This window comes from Tinamus guttatus, unplaced genomic scaffold (assembly GCF_059628265.1).
Source record: "Tinamus guttatus ecotype Peru unplaced genomic scaffold, ASM5962826v1 Tinamus_guttatus_pri_ptg000384l, whole genome shotgun sequence".
Classification (NCBI taxonomy): domain Eukaryota; kingdom Metazoa; phylum Chordata; class Aves; order Tinamiformes; family Tinamidae; genus Tinamus; species Tinamus guttatus.
Genome location: NW_028288918.1, coordinates 2,268,056 through 2,294,240, shown reverse-complemented (window position 1 = coordinate 2,294,240; position 26,185 = coordinate 2,268,056). Strand labels below are relative to the sequence as shown.

The following is a 26,185-nucleotide window of genomic DNA, read 5'->3' as shown; positions in this document are numbered from 1 at the left end:
GCCTTGAATAATACCAACAAAGTAGTAAAGTTGCACTCACTTGTAGTTTTACATTGAGGTCTAACTAGAAGAACTTTCAGGGACACAAGATTCCCAAATACTGCTCAATGATTTCCATTGGCAGTGAATGCAGCAACGTTCCCATTCAGAATAGATGTTTCTGGTCAGTCTTACAAAGAGCAATCTCTGTGTGTTGAAAGTTTAGCAGGTCATTGCCACTAGTACCTATGCTTATTTATAGATTCACAATATTCTGCACAATATTTTCCATTTTGTCACAAAGTAGCTACTACACCATTTTCGTCTGTGTTTGTTACAGCCTCTTCTGCTTTTGTGGTTTTCGTGTGGGTGGACAGACAGGGGCAGTCTATGTGAGTCGCAGTGAGGAACCTGCATGTGTGTGAGAGTGGGCTATGAGAGGAAGTAGCTATGCATGCATGCTCCACTGAGACCCTTCCAACTGTGATTCCAGGAAAATCTTGTATGGTCCAAGGTGGAGGGACAGGTGTTCAGCTGAAATAAATACTAACGGGGAAACAGCACAGCATCTCACACTTTCTATTCCAACAAACTAAAATGTGACTGAAAATTTTCGTGCACAGAGCAAAGTAAGAGAAAAAAGCCTACCAAATTTTGAGTTGCATCAGGAGTGTGTGTTGTGCTGCCAAAGTGTTCCTGAGGTTTCCAGTTCCTCCTTCTTTCTTTTCCAACCTCCTACAATCATGGATGAATGATCAAAGAAGAGATAGAGCCTTTTGCCAGCTTATCTTTTTTATGAATTCATGCTGGCCACATGCATGCAGGTGTAAGTTCATTTCCCTTGCCATACTCCTGCCATTTTGAAAGCCGAGCATGGTGTGAAGTGAATCTGCTGTGCTGATACATGAGCAGTGCACAGGAGATCCGGGGATCCCTTCCCCTTTTTCCTAAAATTAGAACCAACACACAACTGGTACATTTGAAAAGCGAAAAGAAACAAAAAAAAACCAAACCCCAACATCCTCTGGAGAATACTTACGAGCTGTGAGAGCAATACTCCTCCATACTAAGAATGATATATTACACCCTGCATCGGGATGAAAACCACTAGAGCCAAAAAGATAACTGCACCCTTTCCTTTAATGTGTAGATAAGTTGCCTTGCAAACTTCTCCTCAATCATGTGTGGTCTTCTGCAGACAAAATAAGCTCAGTTCTAGCAATAGGGCTGAAACAAGCCGAGAGCTTCAGGGAGATCTGCAACAAAGACCTAGCTGTCTCTTACTTTCCAAAATTAAGCAGAGCTAACCTGGATAAAGGAAACGATGAATAAGCACACATGCCAGCAAAGAGGAGTGATACAGACTTCTGCGCCCCAGCTGAGGTGCAGCAGCACCGGTCGGCGCAACAAGGCTATTTATTGCAACGCTTGCAGAAAGACAGCAGTTTAGATCTGGCTATTTAAAAGTACTTAAAAGGGATACAAGCCTTTGCTCATAGTAGAGATAAATCTTTAAAAATGCTGCACAGAAATAAGTCTGGAATCTTTAATAAGTCTCAAATATTTGGATTAAGACATTAAATACTTTGGTGCAATTTGTATCCAATAGTAACTGTGGTGATCAAAATCTGGCTGTGCAGTGTTTTCAATAATGAAAAAAAATGTCTTTACAAAGCCAGTATTTCCTTGTTTTCATTTAGTGCTAACATTAATTGTGTCATGAAGCAGGATGCTTTAAAACCCTACATGCATAGCCAAAAACAATAAAAATGCATTCACTTAAAACACCTAAAAAAAGATTTACTAGTCAAAAGAAGAAATTAATTGCATATTGTAATATTAAAACCAAGCACCATCTCAAATACAACAGTAGCAAGATTTTTTCCATGACAGCACAAATGTAAAGATAGTGAAGGAAGGCATGAAGTCTAGTTGTTCTTTCTTCTTACAAGATCTGCTCCTATAAACTGGAATTTAATTTGGACTTATTTATGCAAGCCATCTAGTCTTACAAAATGGGATTCTTAAGCTTTTGTATTTCTTCCTGCTTTTGTGTTCTTTTTTCTTTCTACGTCATCCACCTAACACTCTGTGAAAAGCCAGTACATATGTTATCCAAACCTGTTGACCTCAGTGGAAACAAAGACAAAAGAAGGCGTGCATGTAACTCATTTGATGGAGCAGTGGTAAAAAGGACCTTATTCCATTTCTTTAAAGCCTAACAGTCAGTTTATTCATTGTACTAACTTTGAATGAGGTCTCTATCCCACTCCTAAGTGCAAAGCTGTAGAGCTAAAGTAGATCATGCCAGTAATTTGTCAAGCTGGAAGAGCAAGAAACAAATGAAGAGTCAGTATTAGCAAACAACAGAAAACCAATTCAGAGCAGTACTGTGCTAAAATGGCTAAAAGGTGGCTGGCTGAGGAAGGGGACAGAGAGGAGGCAGCCGGTCTGATAAGGTTCTTCATTCTAGCAGAGAAATGTGAAAGGGAAACCCAAGACTGCAAGCAAGGCGAGGCCACTGACAAAGGAGAGCAAGGAATAAGTTACTAACAGTACAAACTGTGTGAATGAACCAACCACTCTCACAAGGACCTGCCTCTTCAAGTAGTCCAAGTAGTCAAAATTGGCACTGCGCTAGCCAAGTGTCTGCTAGAGAACTCAGGTCCAGTGAGTTAAAGGAGACAGAAGAGACGGCACAGAGGTTCTTTCAGCCTCTGCAAAGTCATCATGCCAAATACAGGTCCCTAGCAATATCAGTCCCTAACAGAGCCCTCCTTGCTGCTTTTGCCCACAGCAAGAGGAGACACAAGTCACAGTGACAGTGTCTAGAGAGAGATGGGGTGGTGGTGGCAGGGAAGTGAGGAAGCCCTGTGGCCAAGATGCTATGGCACACCATGCTTGAAAAGCAAATTCTGTATCTTTTGGGTTTTTTTGTTTTTGTTTTGCAGCAAAGGGACTCTTGTGGCTGAGAAAAGCCTCCAGCAGCTGTGGCTCGGTCAGGTCCCAGAAGGGCTGATCACTGGGGAAGCAGAAGGGCCGGCGCCAGCTGACAGGGCAGGGGTGCCTGTTCTTCAGGCACGAATATCTTGGCCAGGTCATATCCACATACACTTGTGATGCACAAACCTGCTCTGACTTGGAGGACTGAGCGCCTTGAGGGCTCCCACCAGCTTCAGGAGCGTGCAGCCCCCCGCAGCACCTTGCTCCATGCCCTTGCTCCTTTGCTGCTCCCTGCTCGGCATGTGGCCATGAGGAGCATATGGCAAATGGCTTGGGCAAATGAGAAAGTTACACGGGGATAAAATGAACTATGAACTTGCTGCGCAGTAGTAGTTCAGCAAGAACCGCCTGCGTGTGTATTTTCATGGGGAAATATCTTCTTTTTCACTGTTCTCCAGGGTGGCCATGGTCCACAGAGTAGTTGAAACATCCTGCATTATCTCATTATCCCAGATTCTGCATTATTTCTGTGTCATTAAATACAAAAACCCACCTTACGAGCAGTCGAATTATGACAGATTCTGACTTCTTTCAGTAGGCAAGAGCAGGATCTTCAAGATTTCTCCTTCAGAAAGAAAAGCCAGGATGAAAGGATGAATTATCTCTGAGATATGTCAGGACAAACATCCCCTTACATTCTTGATCCAATAAGAAAGTATTTTTAAGAGCTATGTGTACAAATACATACAGTTCTTTTCCATACATTCTTTTTCTCGTTTCTTTCTTTCTCAATTCTTCCTATTAAGCCTTCACCTCTAAGCAGCACATCAGATATTGCTCTGTTTGAAGGTTTGAACCCTCGACCTCAAAGCAAAGAATAAAACTACAATTGATAAGCTGCAAAACAAAACTAAGAAAAAAAAAAGTCACTTTTCTCCACCTGAACTGTAACAGGTATAGTAACTTACATTGCTTACACAAGCTTGTCTATATTAGGTCACACCAGCATCTGATCACACTGACAGGAAAAGGACAAAGAAATCATATTGCAATATTATTTACAGACAAATTCAAGAAAGGAAGAGCGTGGTCAGAAAAGCTGAAATTAAAAAGTTGCAAAACAGTATCATACGCAAGGAAGTTCATTTCAGACTGAAGAAAGACACCAGAGAGCTGGTCATAAGTTGATGAGCCATGTAATATTGATGCTTGTTTTGGGGTGTTTGCTTTGTTTTGTTCTGTTTTCTGGGGCAAATACTGTTCTGGTGCATATGTGGAGAAGAGGACTGCTCAGTGACTCAATTTCATGCCATAATAACACACACAAATTACTGTATTATTCGCAGGCAAATCCACACCTGTACTCATTGGATAACTGACAACTAATGAAGTGTCCCCAGCTGTAACATCGTTCAAGCTACTACACCAATTATAGAGTCTGTCTTAATACACTGACTGCTGCCTCTCCTAAGAGACTGGGCTTTTAGGGGAATTCTGCCAAGCCACTCACAAAATCTATACGGATATCTTTAAAAGTCTGGGTGTAGCACAATATTTTATCTGCACATTGTATTGCAAGTGATATCCCAGAGGACTGTTTGAGTAACTTAAGGCCCAGAACAGTTTTTTTTTTTTTTTTTTACAATATGAAACTACAGTTCTCATCAAATCTGTTCTTAGTAATAGTGTCATTTTTTGACTCAAAAAATTAAATAAACATCATAAGACATACAGATTTCAGTTCCTATTCCTCACTACTTGGCATTCATATCACATCCTGTTGTGTTACATGGTTTCCTATTTCATTGTTCTATGAGGAGAAACATATCTTTATCTTTTAATTCGAGAGACAACACTAAAGCATTATCTTACCTATGTGATGGGCACAGTTTGTATGATCTGGACAATAACGCATCCAGGAATACCGAAGCCTTTTTAATCTTGAGCTTAGAAATGTGTCATGGGTGCAGCGACTGCCAAGGCGGCTCTTAAATATTTTCTTAGAATATTTCAGTAGCTCTCTTCCCAGAATAGCAAGAAACTATCAGAATGAAGAACAATCTTCACTGCACTGCTAAATCTAAACCTTACTGCACTTTTGGAATGCTAAGTTTTGAAATTAGTTTTGAAGGGATCCTATACACCTTAATGTCTAGTTTTAAAAAGAAATCTATCACTTTTTGCAGCATGAACATTCATGCTCTCTGTGGAAAATTTGCCAGTCATTAATTTTGGGATGAGTTGTCCAATTGGTTTTTCAATTGCTCACAGGTTGTCTAGTATTTCATGTTACATAGGGTAAAAAATAGCACGATAAATAAATTTTCCTGGAAACCAATGCTTGTCTTTTGAAGAAGGAAAATTTTAATAGGATGATCTTAGTCCAACTTGTTTCTCCTGTTCATCAGCTAAAGCAGTTTGCATCTCAATTCATTCTGAGTTCGTTCTTCAATGCTCCTAGCTCTATTATTTTTAGCATTAATGTATTAAAACTAGCAAAGAAGAGATTTTACTCCGAGGACACCTTGTACTCCAAAGCCCGGGAACTTTGCTCCAACAGCAGGTCCTTTACAGTGTTATCTAGTGTCCTTAGCAATTGATCTTTTGGCACTTGCCAATCAGACCAAGGTGTATTTGGCAGAAATGAGGCTGAGCTAAGGATCAGAGGGTGTTTCACACAGGCAGCAGGATCACCTGCAAGAAGGAAGACCTACATGGGACAGCGTACGGCAGGTAGGGCAGGCTCCAGAGACATTTTAAGCAAAAATGTCCTGTTCTCAGTATTTTTTTTTCCAGCACTCCACACACAGTGATCACATAAAAGTATTGCCAAGTCATTGTCTTGCTGTTCTTGAAATCACAGGAAATCAACTATCTCATTTTGTGCAACCTTTAAAGAACTTTGAAGGTTCCTTCCTAACAACAGACTGAGATATATTGTGATCTTTCCTTTCTCTGGACGTAAATGAGTCAACTCCCATTGCTGTTAGGCTCACAAAGCAGGTCTTGCTCTGAACCTGGAGTTTTGTGATGCTGTCAGCAGCTTCTTTCGCACAGTGTAGTCTTGAAATTATGGTGTTCAAAGTGATCTTGACCCATGTCCTGAGTGCCTCAGGATGTGAGACAGAGAACATACGGCAAATAGACAGACTATTGTTTTCTCTTTGCTCATCCACTTCAGTCAAGTGGAATTTTTGGCTGTTTATCTTCATAAGATCAGGCCAAGCTCACAGTTTCAAAGGGTTTTCCCAGAATCCCGGAACACTTCACTTAGAATAACACCTTTTCTCTCCTTTTAGCCATCAGTCTGTTCCCAGAGGTCACCCTTTCTGTTTTACTCCAGAAGCTTCCACTGGTCAAGGAATCTATTCGCTTTTATGCAAACATCCTCTTGCCTTTTATTTTTAAAGATACATGGCCTCTCTTTCACTTCTATTCCACCTAGTTTACCCATAATGTAATATCATATCTTCTTTTGCTCTTTAGCCCTACATAAAATTGTCACAGAAGCCAGTGTTACTATGATTTTTCTCTTGATTTTTGTCTCAATTGCAACTTGTACTTTAATAGCTTTAATATCATGCGTCAATATTGCTGCAGTGCAAAAGGGAGAGAATTATGAGGATTGATCTATTTGATTAGATGTTTCAAAGAGTTCAACACAATTATACATTGACACGTGAAAGAAAACAGGATGTCGCATGATCCCAGATTCGCTGGAGCTTGACTACTTAGCTGTCCTCGGGAGGCTCTCTATGGACCACTACTAGGAAATTCTTCCTATGGCAGTAGATAATACACTGTGTGAAACATTACTCGGTAATGTTTTCCAAAAGAAAGGAAGATAATAATCCCTAATGTAGTATTCAGTCCATTTTGTAAAGCTCTGTGTTTGCTCTACGATCTTTTCATTGCTTGAATCATGTCTTTTGCTTCCTTTACTAGCAAGAGATTAGTTTAACTTATATATTAGTTTAACTTATTTTCTTGTGATTAAGTTCTAGACTGCACTCTGCAACATTGCACTAAGGCAATTAGATTTGGAGTGTGTTACTGCAGTGCTCCTGCAAGCTAGAAAAATCATTGCTAATCACTGTGGCTCCTTTCCGACTTTGCATGACCTTCTGCTCTTTCTCCTGCCCTATCTTCTGTGCAGGTAATATCCCAAAAGGCATTCAAAGCACTTTGCAGCTCCTTTTTGACCCGTGCTCTGCGCGCTCAGAGCAGTGCCCACGCGCAACGTCGGGAACATAAAAGCACCGTGCTCCAGACTGGCTTGGCTGCAGCGCTTTCACTAGCTCTCTGCACTTCGAAGATCACTGGTCACCATTTTGCTTCTTTTCCTCCACTGCAATCTCGTTGCAGGGTTTTTCCACCCTTCTGATTACACCCTGATACTGATGCATGAGATTGCTTCTCTGCTTGTGAACTTTTCCCTAGCAATTATCACACACACACATAGCACTGCGGTTGTAGAGTGTTTGATCAGATTTCCGGTAGACCTCTGCACTAAAAATAATGTTAGGAAACACAGTCATAATGTTCTTGACTGTTAGGTGATTTTTACATAGTAGGCTATCGTTATTTTTTTTTATCATAAATGATTTTAAAGCTTTCTATCCCAGAACTGGTTTGCTGAAAACATATATATCAGGGTGCTCTAGGTGCTGAGATTTTTGTTGTATCTGATTTATTACTAGATTCTCCCCTCCTGACAGCGAATATTGCCCAGCTAGTGTCAGCAATGCAGTCATGGTTAATAGCAAGGTAGTTCCTACTGCTTCTAGCTTAAGATGAAGGAAGACCAGTGAGGCTTCAGGTCAGCTGTAGGTTTTATTGTGAAAACAGACAGTTTTTTTATTTTTCAGTTTTCTGTAATAAGTCCCCCAAGCCTTCTGTATGTAACATCACTGCAAGTTTTTTCCAGTTAAAAGACTTTATCCCGAGACGTGCAGTGGAATTGCATGCATTTTAAAAATAGTTTACTACATTGCTGTTTGAGCAGTCCCTACTCAAGGTATTCCCTTTTAATGGGCTTGCTGCAAAAATACTGGCTCTTCATTAGGTCTGCTGTGAGATTGCTGTCCTTCACGACATATTTCACTCCATTTTGGATGCGTCTCATTCCCTCCTTTTTCATCTTGTCTTCTTGCTCAGTAAATGACTGGTCAATGCATCTCAGAGGCACCTCTATGTCTCTTATGGGGAGATGGCAGTAGTTACCCCAGTTGGCATATAGGTACCACAACCAGAAGCGGGTGTGCTTTGGTGACTTCAGACAGATTCAGTCTCAAGTTCATCTCTCCCCTCATAATCACAGTAGCTTTAGAAGCTTAATCAGACAGTTTTATGTGTGCTTTTGTATGAATTTTGCATGAAAACTGAGTTGGATGTTATTAAACAAAAAAAAGCAAAAGAATATCCATTTTTGGATTATTAAAACTAAATTTGAGACAGAGAGGAGATCTGCTGATAAAAATTCACAGCTTTCTATGACAAAAAGGAAACCTTATCATAGTATGGCCTTAATTAAACCAGTCACCCAGCATTATCAATCAGACACATTTAGATCACTTTCATAGCCATGCAGAAGCAGCAATAGTAACTTTGAAATACATCTCAGCAGCAGCTTCGAGTGTTGGGTTGGACCAGGCAACCTCCAGAAGTCCCTTCCTAGCTGAATTTTTCTATGAAAATACATTATCAGGGATAAGGACCTGCCTTTTGGAAGAAAACTTTCCACATGGGCTTTTCAAGCCTTTAACTACTGCCCCTCCAAAAGGGACACCTAGAGCACATAGCACAGGGTGGCATCCAGGCAGCTTTGCAAGATCTCCAGAGAAGGAGACTCCACAGCCTCTCTGGGCAGCCTGTTCCAGGGCTCTGGCACCTTCACAGGAAAGAAGTTCTTCCTCATATGGAGATGGAACTTCCTGTGTTTCAATTTGCACCCATTACCCCTTGTCCTGTCACTGGCCACCACAGAGAAAAGTTTGGCCCCATCCTCCCTACCATTCTCCCCAAATCTAAGGACTTGTAGGCAAAAGGGCATACACACACACACACGCAAACACACACACACACAAAGGCTATTTTGTCCCTCAGCCCAAAAACCCCAACTTCTTGGTAGGACAGATGTACGTTGCTGTTCAGTGTAAACAGCAGGAACCACGAGAGCTGCAGTAATCCCCTGATGCAGCCGCTTCTCCTTTTGCGGCTCTGTGCAGGCAGGTGTGGGAACGCTCTGTAGGGAGCACCCAGCACCACGCGGGGCATCCCAGGTAACTTTGATTGACCACGGAGTTACCAGGTGTGTGCCGTAAGCCTAGGATTACTGGCAGAAGGTAGCTGGGTGTTTCAGGACTTCCAGATTAACCTAGTGCCCTCTGAGGACTCCTGCAATGCATCCATCTGGACCTTTGGGAAACTCCCTTTGGAAGAAAGTGCGAGTCACCGCTTTGGAAGGGCTGGTGGCTGCTCCTGCACCTTTTTATCTTCCTACAAACTTTTGTCTTCCATGCCTTCAAGCATGGACATGCACCATATCAAACTATATGTAGGGTTATTTGCTAATGATGCAACTTAATTTCCTTTGAAATGTATTTGAATAACAGTGCCCCTAGTTCCCAGCCACGCTTTCCCTGATGTGCGGGTGCTGCCCCCTCCCTTGAACACACTGGTTCTCTCTCCAGACTTTCACAACAGCTGTTGCTCTGAGCCCTGAGCCCCTTCTACAGCAGCGCCAGAGGTGGTGGTGAGGGGCACCCCAGCTTTTTGGGAGAACTAGCAAGTGGCCTCTGTGAGGCTTTGCCAAGGGAGGATGGGTGAGCTCTCTGGCCAGCGAAACCCCAAATGCTGCTGCTCAGGATGGGCCAGGGCGCTCTCAGAGCCCAGCAGCCGCCGTGCAGGGCCGAGACAGCACCCAGTTTGCAACGCACCCTGAGTCACGAGGCGCCCCAGCTTGCAAGGTCCTGGTTTGTACAGCGGCCTGGCTCAAGGCGAGGTGCCCCTCTCCACACAGTGCTCCTCTCCGCAAGGCGCCCCGCTCTGCACAGTGCCCCTGTCCCCAAGGCGCCCGCTCCGTATGGGGTCCCTCTCCTCACAGTGCCCCTCTCCGCACGGGGTCCCTCTAGCTCCCTCCGCACGGTGCCCCTGTCCCCAAGGTGCCCGGCTCCGTACGGGGTCCCTCTCCGCAATGTGTCCCGCTCCGCACGGGGTCCCTCTAGCTCCGCACGGTGCCCGCACGGGACGCGGAAATCCCCCGGGGGCGGAGGCGGGGGAGGGAAGGGGGAACGGCCTAAGCGGGCCCGGCCGCTCGCTGCGCGGCTCGGCGCGGCGCGGCTCGGCTCGGCGCGGCGCGGCTCGGCTCGGCGCGGCGCGGCTCGGCTCGGCACAGCGGGGCACAGCCGGGGACAGCGGCGCAGGGCCGGGCGCAGCCGGGCACAGCGGGACAAAGCCGGGCACAGGCGGGGACAGCGGGGCAGAGCAACTCGCCTCCCGCCGCCGCGATGGAGCCGCGACGGTGAGTGCGGGTCTCGGGGCGGGATCTGCGTGCGGGCGTCCCCCGCACACGCCGGTCGCTGCGGGGCGCGGGCGCTTCCCGGCGCTGCCGCCGCGGCATCCGCGTCGCCTGCGGGCACACGGAATCCCCGCGCTAGGGGAAAAAGAAAAAAGAAAAAAAAAAAAAGCGACGGTTTCCTCGGTTTCCTTGCAAGGGGACGCGCAAGCCGCGGAGGGAGCGGTGAGCGAAGCGCTGCCCGGCCCGGCCCGACGGCTGCTCCCGGCCCACGGCAGCGAGCCTGTGGTTTAACTCCTTGTCCATCAGCGCTTCCCTCCTCGCCCCGCGCTTCCACGCGGGTCTCTGCCCGGCAGAGACAGCGGCTTTCCCTGCCGGCAGCGCCGGGGAGGAGCGGGGCCGGCCGGGCTCGGCGGCCCCTTCCTTCCGCGGGGCCGCGCGGGCCGGAGGAGCCGCGTCCTGAGGAACCTGCTCGCGCCCGGGGGCGAACGGTGGGAAAGGGCCGCGTTTCGTGTTGCACAGCCGAGCGCTGCCTCCGGGGGAGCTTCGGAAGAGCTTTGCAGAGAGCAGGTGCAGGGCAGCGCCTCGCCGCAGACGTGAGAACAGCTTTGTGGTTTCGAGTCGGGGGGTAAAGCAAATCCGTAAAGCTCAACTGGGGAGGCCTGAAGTTTCCTTGCAGGCAGAGAGGCCTCTTTTGTCTTGCTGCTCGGGGTGGAATAACGACATCCCTCAACTCTAAAATAAATACTGTATGACAAGGTTGAGATGCAAGGAGGAAGAGTAATCTCACCGAGCAAGTATATATGAAAGAGGAAGTGCAACTTTCTCCCTTTTCGCATAGCATTTAAGAAAAATAGAAGGGGAAGGTGTGGGAAAGAATTGAAAAACAGGAATGATAGAAACCTGTGTTTAGAAAAGACAAGAGGGGAAAAAAAAAAGGAAAAAAAAAGAGCTAGTCCAGCTAGCCATGGAATTAATGGAGCGCGCTGCCAAAACAACAGCCTCATGAGCAGCGTGTACACGTAGCGGTGAAAGGAAGCTCTTCCTGTGGACATGATTTTCTCCCCCCTTTTTTTTTTTTTTTTCAAAAGAACCAAAGCACTAAATTTTTCCTTGGGTGGGGGGAGGTGGGAATATGGCAGGCCAACATAGCCCTCACACCACCGTGGTTGCAACCTCCTCCAAGTAAGAGGCTGAGCATCCAGACCTGCCCAACCTTGACAGATATACCAAATCAAGATCTACTTTGTAAATATAGATTAACTAATTGGTTCTGCCTTAGTGGCTTACCAAAAGGTTGGTTGCAAACAGCAAGTAGCTCCTGTGGGAAATTCCCTCAAAAGTCCCATAAAACACAGTCAATTGCTGTTCTCTATTTAATTCAAGTGTCTTATTATATCCATAGTTTGTTTTGTGGGCGGAGGAACAAACAAACAAAAAACGTAACCGCAGGATTAAGAACAGAGTGAACTTTTCAGGAAAGACATCTGAGAGGCTGGCATGAGAGTGATGGCTCCTGCACAGTAAAGCAATGTGAACAGGCACACAATATAAAACCGCACGCACCAAAAGTCACTGCCAGAAACGTGAACAGAGCTGCCTCTTGAGAATTTTTGGATGTGCCTACTTAGGAGGTGCATTTTAGGGCTGCTCACAGGTTTTGCTAAACTGTGTTAGGGCAGGAATATGCTACCCTGGACATCCACTTAAAGTTTTTAAACCTCATCTATGAAGGCATTTTAAAGGGCACAGAAGAGCAAAAAAAAAAGGGTTTTCATTGTCTAAAATTAATACAACTCAGACCAGTTCTTCTGTAAACTGCCTTGCTTGTCTCATGCTCCAGAGATGGGCCTTCAAATGAGGGTGGCTTCTGTGCCAGGAATATGCCCTCTGCTTTACCCAGGGGAAGACAAATACGTTTGGGTAGGTGACAAATATCTTGAGAATAGATGAAAAGACCTTTCTCCACAGTAGTAGAGGGTCCAGAATGGGTCCAGAACTGGTGCTATGAGGTCTAGGCAGGAGAAATGCTGCACCAGGGAGGTGCTGGAGGAAACCTGATGCCCAGATGGCCAAAGGGCCAGGAAGTGCAAGGAATAGGCAGTGGCTCTTGAAATGAGAGGGGACAGTTGGTGTAAAGTGCAGCTCATGGGGGAAAATCATTTGAGAAACAGGGCACTGGGAGAGAGAGCTTAGGTTAGAGCCCAGGGAGCCAGGCTGGTCAGGAGACCCCACACTCATTCCTGGGTGGATGCAGGACATCTATCTTTCCCTAAATCTTACCAGATGAGAGAGAAATCACCAAGGCTTTAGGAAAACTGAGCTATCCTACAGCATCCAGCATGTGAAACTTGCTTGGGAAACTCCAGGTTTGCCCCTCTGGAGTAATCAAGCATGTTGAAGTCTTTCCAATAAAAGCTTTGCACAACTCCATGCTGTCAAGCATTTCCTGTTCACGCATTTTACTTACTGACTGAACAAAACGGTGGGCAGCGTAGTTAACTGCTTTAAGGAGACAAAATTGCAATTCACTTAGTGTCTACAAGCAGGTGGCACGCAGGGCTTTCAAACCTGGATGTGGGTCTGTGCAGCCGCTCTCCTGCCCTGTGATTCCAGTGTCGCTGAGGACCCATCGCTCCAGTAAATCTCCTGAATACTCCAGTAAATATTACTCCAGAACATATTCTTAAAAGATACGGTTCATTTTAACCGAAAAGAAAGGCACAACATCAGCTTCATGACTTCTGCTCTGATTGCAATATTAGTGTGTTTTACTTCTATTCCTGGCTGTGGCCAGGCCACAAAGCGATGTCGTTTGAACAGAAGTTTTGCAGCTGTCAAAAATGCAAATACTGACTGCAAATTTACATAGTAGGGATCGCTGTAGATACCAAATTTATCTATTTCTGCTACTGCAGTGAAACAGTCAATATAGTATTTATTGCTTGTGTAAACAACAGAGAACTTAAAGACCATTATGTAACACTTTTGTTTGTCTGTTTTTCATTTCAGCTGTGGATTTCTGTTACTGTTTCTTCATAGTCTGAGAGCTGGTAAGTAAAGAACACTTTAAATAGAGTCAGGCTGCCCTTCCTGAACGTGCTTGTTCAAATTATGGAGAGTATCCATAATATGTACAGTATAAACAACCAGATGTTTTCAGCAAGACACTTAAAGATTCCTCAATGTGAAAAACTGTGACATGCATCATGGGGAAAAAAAGCAAAAATCACAGTCTGCCTGTATATTAGTACAGAGACTAACATGGGATCTTGTAGATGCTCTTCTTCGAACTGCTCTTCCCGCATCATAGACATGCACGTTCATCTTCTGCTACCAAAGACCTTGGAAGTGAGATAGTAAGGGCTGGAGATAAGGGCTGAGGAGCACAGATGAAGGCAATACTCTTCTTATGGATAGCACTATATCACTGTGTATCAAGCAAGTCTTCTACTGCAGTTCTAAATGCTTTTTCAAAAAAAGCATTACTCAGTGATATTTAAAGATTTCAATATTGAGAGATACCTGTTATCCATTTTTGCTTAGTTACTAGTGGCTGAGAAGGACCTTGACAGAGTCATCAAGGAAACACCCCCACCCAGGCCTTAAATCAGGGCAAACCACATCTGAATCAGTCCTGGTAAATGTTGGCTGGTCTGCTCTTAACCAACACCAGTGAAGAAGGTGTCTTCACCTTCCCAAGCAGTGTTTTCCAGGGCTTCATTTTACCTGCTGCTATGAGTGTAACTCCGACATGGGGATGAGCCCTTTCCAAGTCCAGTGCATTGGCATTGGGACATGTCCCCCTTTACCTGAAACATTGTAATCTCCCACCAAAACGTTCTCTGCATTTCCAACGCTTCCTGCCTGTCGTCTTTTCTCTCCCTAATCTCACATAATGACAGTGACTGAGCAGTCAGAGCTGCCCCAGCCCTTTCCAGAGAGCCCACGCACACACTCTACCCGTCTCACCAAGACTGCTCTCCTCTTCCACTCACTCCTCCCAAGAGGAGACACAGCCTCAGCACACCAGGAAGCCATGAAAAGTGTCACCTGAGCCAGGCAGTGTGCTGGCCTGATGGATGTATCTGATGGATGTGTCACCGGCGGTGACGCCTCAGCACGCTGGCTTGCTCACTGCGTGTATTTGAGAGAGTCACACCCGGGGCAGCAGTAAAACATCACTGTGATGATATGTCCATTCATAAAAACATGGGCTCCTCCCTTACTAATTATTTTGATCTCAGTCATTAAATGGTACTGCTGTTTGTCTTAGCAGTGTTGCGAATTCTTGTGATTGCCCTTGTTATATTTGACATTTTTCTTAATGTGTTAATGATCACCTTTTTCCTCTCCTCTCCTCTCCTCTCCTTTCCCTCCCCCTCCCCCTCCTCCTTCCCCTCCCCCTCCCCCTCTCCCTTTCCCTTTCCCTCTCCCTTTCCCTTTCCCTTTCCCCTTCCCTTTCCCTTTTCCTTTTTCCTTTCCCTTTTCCTTTTCCTTTCTTGCTAGGACTTGTTAATAATCATCTGCAATGAGTCACAGTGAGGTCAGCTTAATTCATGGCAAAGTGAAACACGCGTGTGTGTCCATGGAGCTAAGTGGAAACAGCCAGAAAGAGTGGTTGCTACTCAAAGAAGAATCAGGAGAATTTGTATTGTAAAGATCCCTTTGGAAAACACACACATACCCAGAATTAGCTGTGTGTGAAGATGATATTACTAATACTGGAGTTCACCTGTAGTAGAATATATTTGGGAAGTAAAATTCTCCGCATAATCTCCCTTTGTCCTTTTTCTCTTTTTATCTCTGTAGTTACCGCACTGGAGAAGATGATCATCAGTAAACTTGGAGACAATACTAAACTGAGTTGCATTTATTCTCAAGGAGGAAAATTACACTTAGATAATCTGCGAGTATATTGGCAAGTAGATGATCCCCAGGAAAAGTGTTCCGTGGTATACGCACTGATCTCGGGCCAAGACAATGAGAGTGAGCAGTGCATCCACTTTAAGAACAGGACTCAGTTGCTGTGGGATAGATTGGAAAACGGTGACTTTTCTCTGATACTGTTAAATGTCAGCCAGAGTGATGCCCGCAGGTACAAATGCATAGTACTGCAGAACACTGAGTATACCAAACGGGTTCACCATGAAGAAGTAGTTCTCAGTTTAGCAGGTGAGAACTTTGATTTCTTGCACTTATTTGCCCAAATCCTGATCCTAATTTTTCAAATTGCTGCCATTTGAGCATTTAAGCATGTCCATAAATCTGAAATACACTTCAGTGCTTCTGCTGATTTTGAATCTATTATTTGATTTAAATGTTAAAGATATAAAAGCAGATATAGCCTAACAATTGTTTATTTTTTTTAAGTTTTGTTTTTATGCCTTTAAGGGATCTTGCAAATGATTGGCATAGAGCAGTTTACCAGGTTGCTCTCTTCCTTTGGGTTTGGCTTCATCTTTCTGCCCCCTCCAGATAACTCACTGACATAACTGACTTACATATCAAATCTGCAGATGTTCTGTGTTTAAGTTGTGGTAACCTTGTGAAGCCCGGAAGTTCTGCTTGAGAATCCATGACAAAATTTTCAACACATTTAAAAATGTTGATGACTCTTTTCTTTCTTCTTTCTCCCCAGCTAGTTATAGCCAGCCAATACTCAGTGGACCAATAAGAAACACCAATAGCAGTGAGGAAGAGGTGACTTTCAGCTGCAGATCCAGCAATGGATTCCCCAAACCAAATGTTTATTGGATAAATAAAACGGACAATCGACACCTGAATTCATCAGAATTAAACATCACCCTCCAAACAGATGGCACTTACAGTGTTTTCAGCACACTGAAGATTAAAGCAACTTCTAATATGCAGATAGAGTGCGCTATAAAAAATGAAATATTACAGGAAAACCTCTCAGCCAACTGTAAGTTGCTTCATAGTATTTCATGTTTTCTAGATAACAGGCATATCAAGCAGGGTACATCCCGTGGGCATGCACTCCTAACCAGGGATACACGTTAGTTCAGCAGTTCAGAAAACCACTGAGAAGATTTCAGTTTTTCTTTTAGCCATGCAATTTATGTTTAATTGCAACACCTTCCAAATTCAACTGAGCACCCCATCAAGCATAACGCATATAACAATACCGAGACACCCTTGCTTCTGAGACAGCAGTTTTGGAAATACTGGGCTTAACTCTTCTGCCCCTCTGAGACAGGACAGCCTGGAGAGTTGGATTATTTTCCAAGTGACACCCATTGATCCCTGATTCCTGATCCCACACCTGGCTGCTTTGCAGCACTCACGGTTTCTTTTTCTCTCTGTTTAGTTCATGAAGTTCTATTTTCAGTCCCCAAATGCAGTTCAGCACAGTGCGCTATTTAAAGTAGGCCTGTAGGAAACAGGTGGTGTTAGCCCAAAAGAATAAACAGTAAATGAGATCAAAAGAACAATATACTACCTTCTGCTGATTTTAATGATCAGTAATAAAAAGAAATATTTACCCACACAGTTCTTATTAGGAACAGAAAGCTAGAAAGCTAGTAACTATAAAAAAGAGTTATAGCTATAGTACTGATAGTGCAGTTTGTGGTTTCTGAACAGCTGTGTAGAGAAGCGATCTGGAGTGAGAAAGCTTATCTTGAGTTGGCTGTTCAGTTTCACTGCAGTTCTTGGCCCCTTTTCCCACCACACCTTTCTTTCTCAGGCTCCTATATCAGGTTGCGCAAGGTTCAGGTTAGATATTAGGAGAAACTTCTGCACGGAAGGAGTGGGAAGCACTGGAACAGGCCGCCCAGGGAAGCAGTGGAGTCACCATCCCTGGCAGTGCTCAAGAAACGGGTAGATGAGGCAGTTAGGGACATGGTTTAGCAGCCATGGTGGGGATGGGTTTATGACTGGTCTTGATGATCTTGAAGGTCGTTTCCAACCATAATGTTTCTCCGATTCTACTGCGAGGAGGTTTGACTGCTCATGGAGCTGTATCTAAATTCCCATTGTTAGTTTACCCGAACATGCCAGGCTGGAAAAGCAGCAGCTGAGTAAGGGCTGTGGTGGGCAGGATGAGGCCAAGAGCTGCAAGACAGACCTGGGCACCCCAAATCAGCCATTCCCACACATGAATGAGAGACAGCAGAGAGCCATGGTAGGATATGAAGAAATCTTCCTTCGGCTCCCCGGCCCACCCAGTGCCTTTAATAGAACAAATCGCACAATCTTGGGTTAATGTGACTAATAGCATTAACATAGCCAAGTGATACTGATTAAGCTACTTCTAGGAAATAAAACTGTGTGCAAGAATTGCAAAGTAGAGTGCAATGTACCCTTGCACTCAAGCCAAATTTAAAATAAGCAACCACGTCATTAGTTTCCCAATAATATTTTGTCATATTGAATTCTGTGAAAAAGACCCTTATCTTCTAGTATTTTTAATTGTTTCTAAAAACACTACCACACCTGAAAGAATTAGAGATGTGTTCTGAAACCTTAAGTCCACAAATGCCAGTGGGAATTCATTACTAACTTCAGAGGAACAGGTTTTCACTCATTTTTCTGAATGCTGCCACATTTACATTGTAGCTTTTACATAGATTTATTTTCAATCAAGTCCACGAGCAAGCTAAAGTATCATCAGCCTGCCAAGGCTGGGATGAAGTAAGAATGAAAAGAAAGGAGGAATGTATGTGGTATAATGACGCAGCAGGAAACAAGTGGTTTTGTATTACAGTACTACCAGACTATGTCAGCTAGAGACATGCCTTGCACCAAAGGAATAGATCTAGAATTACAATGATACAAATAGCACAAGTATTCAGTCCTTCAGGAGTTTTGTACAAAATGTGGTAGATGACTGCCTGGAAGGAAATGTAATAATTTACATGTCATTACATCCTATTTCTGTTTTATTCTAGACACAGAGAACAAGATAAGCAACAGCTCTAACCAAGAAAGTCAAAAAGACCTTGGAAAAAATAGACGAGGTGCTCAAGCAGTCGGCGTCATTTCTGTTGTCATTCTGATGGCTATTCTAGTTGTTCTGGCCTGCTGGCTAAAGAGACGGAGGCCCTCTCCATACAAAGGTAACAAGGTCCTTGATTTGCCTGATCAAATCTGCAGAATTCTTACTCATTTCCCAAAATATTTAATGTCATCTAGCATATCACTAGAGGTGCAAGCGAATTACCTACACACGACAGTGAGTAATCATGAAATCCACTATCAAAAACTTGGGATGTCCTGGGGAGGGCATATGGTTTCCCAGAACATAGGCTTTTTTTAATAGATTTCTGCTAATGCACCTGAGCCTCCCAGGGGATTAATTGCTCAATAAAACTAACTGACCCTTCGTGCCTATTCAGGCTGTAGTTTCTCAGCTGCAATTTCTGCAGGACAGTTCTGGAAAGATGGAGGGGATATTATTCCATGGAGAAGAACTGGGTCAGTAATTCACTGTCTTAGGACAATCCAAAGCAAAGATCAGGTGACAAATCAGTCCTGAGGACTCTAGAGCCACTGAATAGACAATTAAGGGCTCAAGATCCTCTTACAGATTTCCTAAGCAAGCAGCTTTCTACAAGTTAGAAACAAAGCACATCTCAGTGTCACTCTACACTATACATGCACACTTACATTGCCACATTTGCCTGTGTGGGGGACTCTGAATGCTTGACAACATAGAATAAAAAGTAGCCCCAAGAGATGTCTTATAAACAAGACTGAGTCTGTGCTGCTGTGTGCGAGTACTTACTGCAAGCCAGTTTACATGTATACAAGAGCTCATATCTATGCCAAGGGAGCAGGGACAACCACAACTTTCACGGGCAAGGACAAGCCACGTGTTCAGTCCCTGCCCTGCATTCTCCTGGCTAACACCCCCAGACGCTCCAGAAGGCTGTATCTATACACACCTAAAACTCTACTGTTTTTTTTTTTTTAAACAGATGTCCCAAAAAATGAAGATGAAGGAGAGTTAAACTGTAAGTATTAAAAATATACTATCATGCTTGTCTCAGGAATGACTTACTTAACTTTACAGATTTGGTGCTTGTGTTAGCACAAACCTTTGGATTAGACTTCCTACCCTTGTAGAGACTCAAGCATGTAAAGCCCTTCTCTTGAGGCCTGTATCACCGGAGACAGTCTGAGAGTTTCAGTTCCTGGAACTGCTCTTTCAACAGCTCAGGCCAAAGGACCTGACAAATCAATATAAGTGCGCACGCTACTACCACCCTCCCTTCCTGATTTGTAATGCTATGCTACATACTGTGCTGCAGCTACTGCTGTTATCAGGACAGATTGGTTATACTATAATCCAAGCAGAGCCAAACATAGGAGACTTGTTTTAAATGCTGATTTTCATGTCTGAACAACTGTGACCATTTCATGTCAGTACACAGCTTCAAATGGTTGTTCTCTGCCCTGTTGGTACCACATCCTAGAAGGTCTTCAGCTGAGAGGGATGAACATCACTTGCTTCACATCCATGAACCTGAGCCTAGTGAAAAAAGGAAGCGTGCTCGTGTTATTATAAGCAAGGCCAGCAGCTAGTTTAGCAATTCATTTCTCCATTCATATCAGGAGGAAATAAAAACAGGGAAAAACAAGTCCAAGAAAATTTACAAAAACAAACTCAGCACAGAGGACTTGTGAGAGCACAGAGAGGGTGAAATATCTCATTTGGTAGTTTCTACTGAGGGACGTGAGTGTTTCATGGGGGTCTCTGAGGAATGGGCAGAAAATACTATGCCTCCACCAGAACTGTAGCAGTGAGAGCAACAGTAGCAAATGCTGCATGTGTGCCCAGTTCACAATAGCAAATGGAAGCAGAATGACCCCTAGATTAAAAAATGCTTAGAATTTCTTTTATGGTCATGCAAACTGGGTGAGCTGTCAGTTGTTTTCCAGACTCATCACACCATTCCAGTCTCATCTACAGCCGTTTGTTTGCTTAACATCAACAGGCTGTTTCCTGCTAGTATAACACAGTAAGAAGAATGGAGTTTCTCCTTCAGATAAGGAGACATCCTCTCCTTTCGTTTCCGTGATATGCATTAACATAAATCCAGCCGTTTGTTTAAGGTCATTTTCTTCCTCTCCTAACTTCGGCCAAGCTGCCTTTAATCAGACTTAGATTAAACTTAGCCCCTAAGTAGAAAAGCCTCTGTGATATAAATAAATGTAAATATTTATTTTATATTGAAGGCTGCATTAGTTTGATTTGTTTATTAGCAACAAAATGAAGACACTGTCCCTCCAGACACTCCTTTCCTTGGCTCAACTTTGTACCAGCTGTGGAAGAGTAGGTGGGACATCAATTTTGGGGGGTTTATTGCTATCAGAAACCCATGAAGATTGTTTTCTGCCAAACGACACATGTAAGGCATAGGAGACAACATAACCCTAAATCCTTTGGGCATCTGAATTTAAGGGCAAAGCCAAAGAAATGAGAAAGATCTAGGGAATGTGATCTCTATGACAGTCTAATTGTGTGTATTTGTTTAGGCTGGGGAAAGCAAGGTTGAGCAGGGACACAGTAACAACCCTCTTCAGAGTGTCTGCAAAGAGATGGGAAGAAGTCATTTATCATCCCAACCCAGTAGACACATCTCTTAGCATACAACAGGATTAAACTACAGCAACAGAAATTTAAGTTAGATATGAAGAAAAAAAAACTTTCTAAGAGTATGGGTAGCTGAGCACCAGGGTAGAGAGTCTATCGAGGTTCCATCACTATAGTTTTGTTGCTGTTACCTTGTTTTTTCTTAAAAATCATAAAAAAGAAGTATCTAGAGACTATGTAAAAATAGCTGGTGCTACTTTGGGGCAAAAATATAGGCTCTTCTTTCTCCAAGCAATGATTTTGGAAAAATTCTGTCTCATTTTAATTATTTATGGAGATTTTCAAGGGAGTTGTGTGTGTTAGATAGGGAGTAACACACTGCAGGGATCACACTGGCAAGGACAGCCATAGTAATCTGCTTTTCAATGGTGATAAGTATTTTTTTTTTTGCTGTTAGTAGTTCAACTCAGTGAAGAAGCTCAGACTGTGTAATGAGGTGGGGGGAAATCATGAATACCACAACAAAAAAGAAGAGCCAACTGAGACTAGCTTTGCTGTTACAAAGAAAAGAGATCTAGAAACCATGGGAAGGACAAGCCAGAAAGAACAGTAACTTCATCCTGCTGAGGCCAAACCCTGCAGATGCCTTACAGTCAGTAGTGCAGGATGCTCCTGCGAGGAAGAACTTGGAGCCAAGTTGTTGCTGATGTTCTGATTTGCTTTCTGGGAGAATTCCTCCAGTGACTGTAGAGGAGCCTCAGGGAAAGCTGATTTCACTGCAACCAAGACTAGGCTTTGTGTATCTTTACTTAGGAGAAACTTAAATCAACCGTGACACCGACATGGCTGCACAGGGAGATGAATGTCGTCAGGAGAACGCTTTCTGAAGGAAGAGAAACACTTGCAATTTATAGCACAAGAGCCAAGGCAGGCTTCGCCTAGGCAGAGAGCCACTGACGTGCTAGGCATCCAGGCAGGCTAGCAAGAGTTCACACCCAGGCTGATTTTCTCACAGCAGCATTAGCTTTTATCTAAAGTGGAAGACCCTGTTTTGGTAAACATTCAGCAGAGAATAACATGTTAGTATCAAATGAATTTAAAGACAGCTGCCTAATATTACTACATGTGTTGAACCCAGTCACAGCAACTCTTACTTTGGCAGGACTTGATCTACATATAAATCTTTTACATATCTTGATAGATACCTATCTTTTATATAGCTTTGCAGCACATTCTGCCGATTATGTAGGAAAAGTACAACTCTGTGATCTGATAAATTCTCTTTTCTAAAGAAAAATTGTTTTGTTTTTACAGCACCTGTCTAAATGGGAAGTCTACCAAGAACTTGGGCAGCTTGACTTGCCTTAAGAGAAGCATCACCCCTTATCTCGGTGGCAGCATTACTTGTGATACAAGTGACAGCAGTTGCTGAAATGTGTGCCAAGATAGATGGCAAAAAGCTTCTTCAGAAGAAGAGAGCAAAATCTGCTGGACATTTGTGCCAAGCAGCAGTTGCATCAACTCACCATCTAACCACTTCAGGCCATCTTTTGTGATAGTCTGGTGGTGTTTTGAGCTCCTGCACTGGGGAAAATAGTGTGTCTTGGACTAAACTACTCTGTGCCAGTCGGGCAGAACTTGGTGAATGTCCAAGTCTACCCTCATCATCAACTCGGAACAATTTCTTACCAGCAGAAGCAACTTGTTTCATGAGCATGGGAAATTTCTCTCTGTTTCTCATTACTCTGACAGAGACTATTGCACATGAAGAATGGCAGCTAGGAAGAAAAAAAGGCATAAAAGCAAAAAAAGTAAGAAAAGAAAAATACAGGACTTTCTGCAGTGAGATATGTGAACGTCTCTCCATCTTTCTCTGTGTACATCTTTTTGTTCTTCTTGTCTGGTTTCACCATGTTACTGTGTACAGAACTAGCTAGAAACTTTCACCCAAGTCCTGTAAAAGTGGGAGTCGCTGTGAATAGGTTAAACACTGAAGGCATTAGCATGAGGAAGCCTTCTTTAAGTGCACTTGTTGTTAACATTTTATTCTTTATCAAATATTATACCAAAATGGGGACTTCCATTTTTGATAAAAGCTGATGCATACTGTGTGAAAGAATGGTTTGTGGAAATCAGATAGACTGTGGTAAAAATAGTGCTATCTCTGCTATGTTAATGTCAAACTATCCAGACACAGCCTTTAGGGATGGAACAAAAGCTGTGGTTTGGCTCTGCTCAGTTCGGCTGCTCTCTATTTAATCACTGTTTTGTGACTTCCAATGAGGATTTAAACCTGATATTTTCTCCCCTCTCCTGTCTCATCCTTCTACCCCCCGCCTCCCCAAAAAAAGGGTGAGTACAGTCTATATCTCTGCACTAGCCATGAATATTCTTTACTTACAAGCAAGTGAAAGGGAAAGAAGGCCAAAACCTGCAATTTCCATGTGACAGAACATGTCCAGCTGACTCAGCCCCTATTCTTCAGCCAGGAGCAGTAGGTTAAAAGTAGGAAAGCAGTAAAATTTGTTCATGCATAAAGTTTTGAAGGAAGAGGAAATTATACTGCTCCCATTGACTTAGCTGGGTCTATTCTTGCCAGCTTGTGAAGTTTCTTTGTTTCTGAGCCCTAGAAACACTTGGCTGCTCCTACACTTAGGATTTACTGGAGTAAATCCTGTCACAGCCTTTTTTGTCCTAACTCTGCATAGAGAAGGCACTTTGATGTCAATTGTGAATTGAGACATTAAGTTCTTGTGCTAAGGTGAGATTTCAAATCCTCGTCCAGGAGGACAACATCATGCAGAATACAGAACCATTTGGCAATGGCATGCTTAGCTTTGGCTGGAGCAATGCCCCCAGGCAGGCTCGGAGCTTGGTAACCGCGGAGCCCCACTGCGTCAGGACTGCACAGACTCAGCCTATGTGACATTTAATGGAAAGAGCAGTTAAGCTCACACTTAATACAATCTAGGCTTTCTGTATCCTGTCCAAATTGGTGAGTAACTGGAAAAAAAACATCCAACTAAGTAATTAAGTTCCTATCTCTTCCAGATTGTAAGTAGTAGTTTTTGTATAGTAATGTTTTTAAGAGAGATTTTATCTATTAACTTCAAAAAAGGGTATATTGCATATTTGCTAATCTTAAAACTCTGTGAAAGATACCCTGATTTATTTATTAATTTTACTTTTGTCTTATGTTGCCTTCGGGTATACATTTGCCATATATCGCAGCAGCTATGGCATTTAGCTCACAGTATATGCCATATAAAAAGCCCAGGATGCCACAGGATACTTTACATGCCATCTTTGCCTTGTGGAAGCTTGCAGACATCTTAAAGGCATGCACGGCCTCTGTGCGGATGTGGGGGATAACCACTTTCTAACAGGGCAGGAAGAGGTCCTGCAGATGCTTCCCCACCGTCTATCATGAGCAGTTGGTTTGGGCAGGCCCTGTGGCACTGCAGTAACTGACACATGCCTTTTCTCAAAACAGTTTTTCTCCTTTCTATTCTGCAATTGCAATAAGCTGCAACTGTTTTAGAGATGTAAGACATGTCCTAGCACTCACCCCACAACATGTTAAGTTAATTCAGACCAGTGGGGCCTTCTTACTCCTAGATTGCAACATGGTACATAGCAAATTCATCTGATGGTACAGCTTGCTCTTGTAAAAGCCATATTTTCAAGTGGCTTCAATTTCCATCTCTTTCTAAAGGCAAATAAATCCCAGATTCCAGTTGCCTGTCACCACTTAAATGTCTGGGAAATTCTGTAATAGTTGAGTTTTGTCACCACACACCATGTTTATATTCCAAATAAATCCTATTCATTTTATTTCTGGATGTCTGACTGAATTTATCAGCACATAAAAACAAGCCCCTCCAAACTGTGGTCCCTCAGTCTGAGTGACAGCTTTGCCCTCAGTCACATTAGTTTGGGGCGAACTGAACTAACAGCTGCCCCTTTGCAAAGCCCCCAGATGAGGCAAGACACAGCAAAACAGACACTTCACTCTCTCTGGCTTGCACAACAACCTAAGTTGAACAAACTAACCGAGGTCTATTAGGCAGAGGCCTAAGGGCAGTGCTGAGCTCCCAGCCTTAGGCTGGCTCATCTCACTGGTCTGGGCAGGCGCTGCACCTCAGCACTAACATCGCTCCCATTTCCCCCATTAAAGGCTTATATTAGCTCAGCGTCCCAAGGAGCCTGAACACGTGTGAAGGAAAGCACCCCCTGATGCTGCTCTCTGAGAAGGCTGCGAAGAAAGGGACTCACTTTCACAGCAAAGCGAAAGGCTTTCCTTGTGGCAGCCCTGGTAAACCACAGCTGGAAAGCCCCGAGAGAGAACACATGCTGCTACTTAGTGGTTTGAATCCATCCTTCCTGTAGTCAAATTCACTAAATCTTTTCATCTGTGAGAATTGAAATTTCTCTCTTTCACCCCAAAACACTTCCCCCCCCCCCTTTTTTTTGGGGGGGGGGGGGATCCCTATAGCAGTTTGAAATACATGAACAACTTTATTAGAAGCTCTTTTCCAAGTTTCAAAGTTGATCCTTTTCACATTTGAGGAGGGAAGGGAGAACCTATGCACAAAAACTCACATTACCAAGTGAGCCTGTGTTCCTTGAGGTTGTCTCCTCTGCAGCTGCCAGCCTAGGGAATTGAAGATATTAGCCATTAACCTCTTCCTCACTCATCTTTCCAGCAACAGTTAGACTCCAAAACGTCCACTTCTATCATCCAATGCAGTGAAATGCTCCCAACACCTTAGGCATCACCAGTGCCACTAAATAAGCATTAGAAGCATATCAGGACCAATGCCCCACAGTGCACATCCATGCAAAGTGCTTATTATCTTATGTGAATCAAATGCTAAGTACGTGCTTAGGAAAGAGTATAGTCTCCCATTTTAGCCTGGCTTGGGCAAGCAGTTGCTATGCAGGAATACACACTCTTGTATCAACAGAGGCTTATCCTGACCTTCCAGCTCACCCCAACTCATTTCCTACTGCTTAGTAACAAAGTGCTACTTTGTTTTCCTATGATTTGAATAAGTGCCATTTGGGCCGTTTTGTAATCAGAGAAAAAAGGCACTGAAGCCATCTGCCCAGTGTGGATAAAGCCTAGAGCTGACTCGGAGCACCACCAGAGCCACTCTTCTCTCTCCCCTTCACTGACTGGACTG

The 26,185-nt window shown here is 43.7% G+C and overlaps 1 protein-coding gene across 1 annotated transcript; it reads left to right on the top strand.

The window, feature by feature from the left end:
- Nucleotides 1–10,403: 10,403 nt before the first annotated feature.
- On the top strand, nucleotides 10,404–19,427 carry ICOSLG (inducible T cell costimulator ligand). Its single transcript, XM_088530629.1, has 6 exons — nucleotides 10,404–10,444; nucleotides 13,451–13,491; nucleotides 15,251–15,613; nucleotides 16,080–16,364; nucleotides 18,352–18,519; nucleotides 19,381–19,427. Exons 1-6 carry the CDS (start codon nucleotides 10,431–10,433, stop codon nucleotides 19,425–19,427), a joined length of 918 nt encoding a protein of 305 aa, XP_088386755.1. The 5' UTR covers nucleotides 10,404–10,430.
- Nucleotides 19,428–26,185: the final 6,758 nt, after the last annotated feature.

Excerpts from the sequence above, each read along its gene's own strand:
- ICOSLG (XM_088530629.1), top strand. Across the intron at positions 15,614-16,079 it reads AGTAGTTCTCAGTTTAGCAG|CTAGTTATAGCCAGCCAATA; the intron begins GTGAGAACTTTG and ends CTTTCTCCCCAG. Across the intron at positions 18,520-19,380 it reads GAGGCCCTCTCCATACAAAG|ATGTCCCAAAAAATGAAGAT; the intron begins GTAACAAGGTCC and ends TTTTTTAAACAG.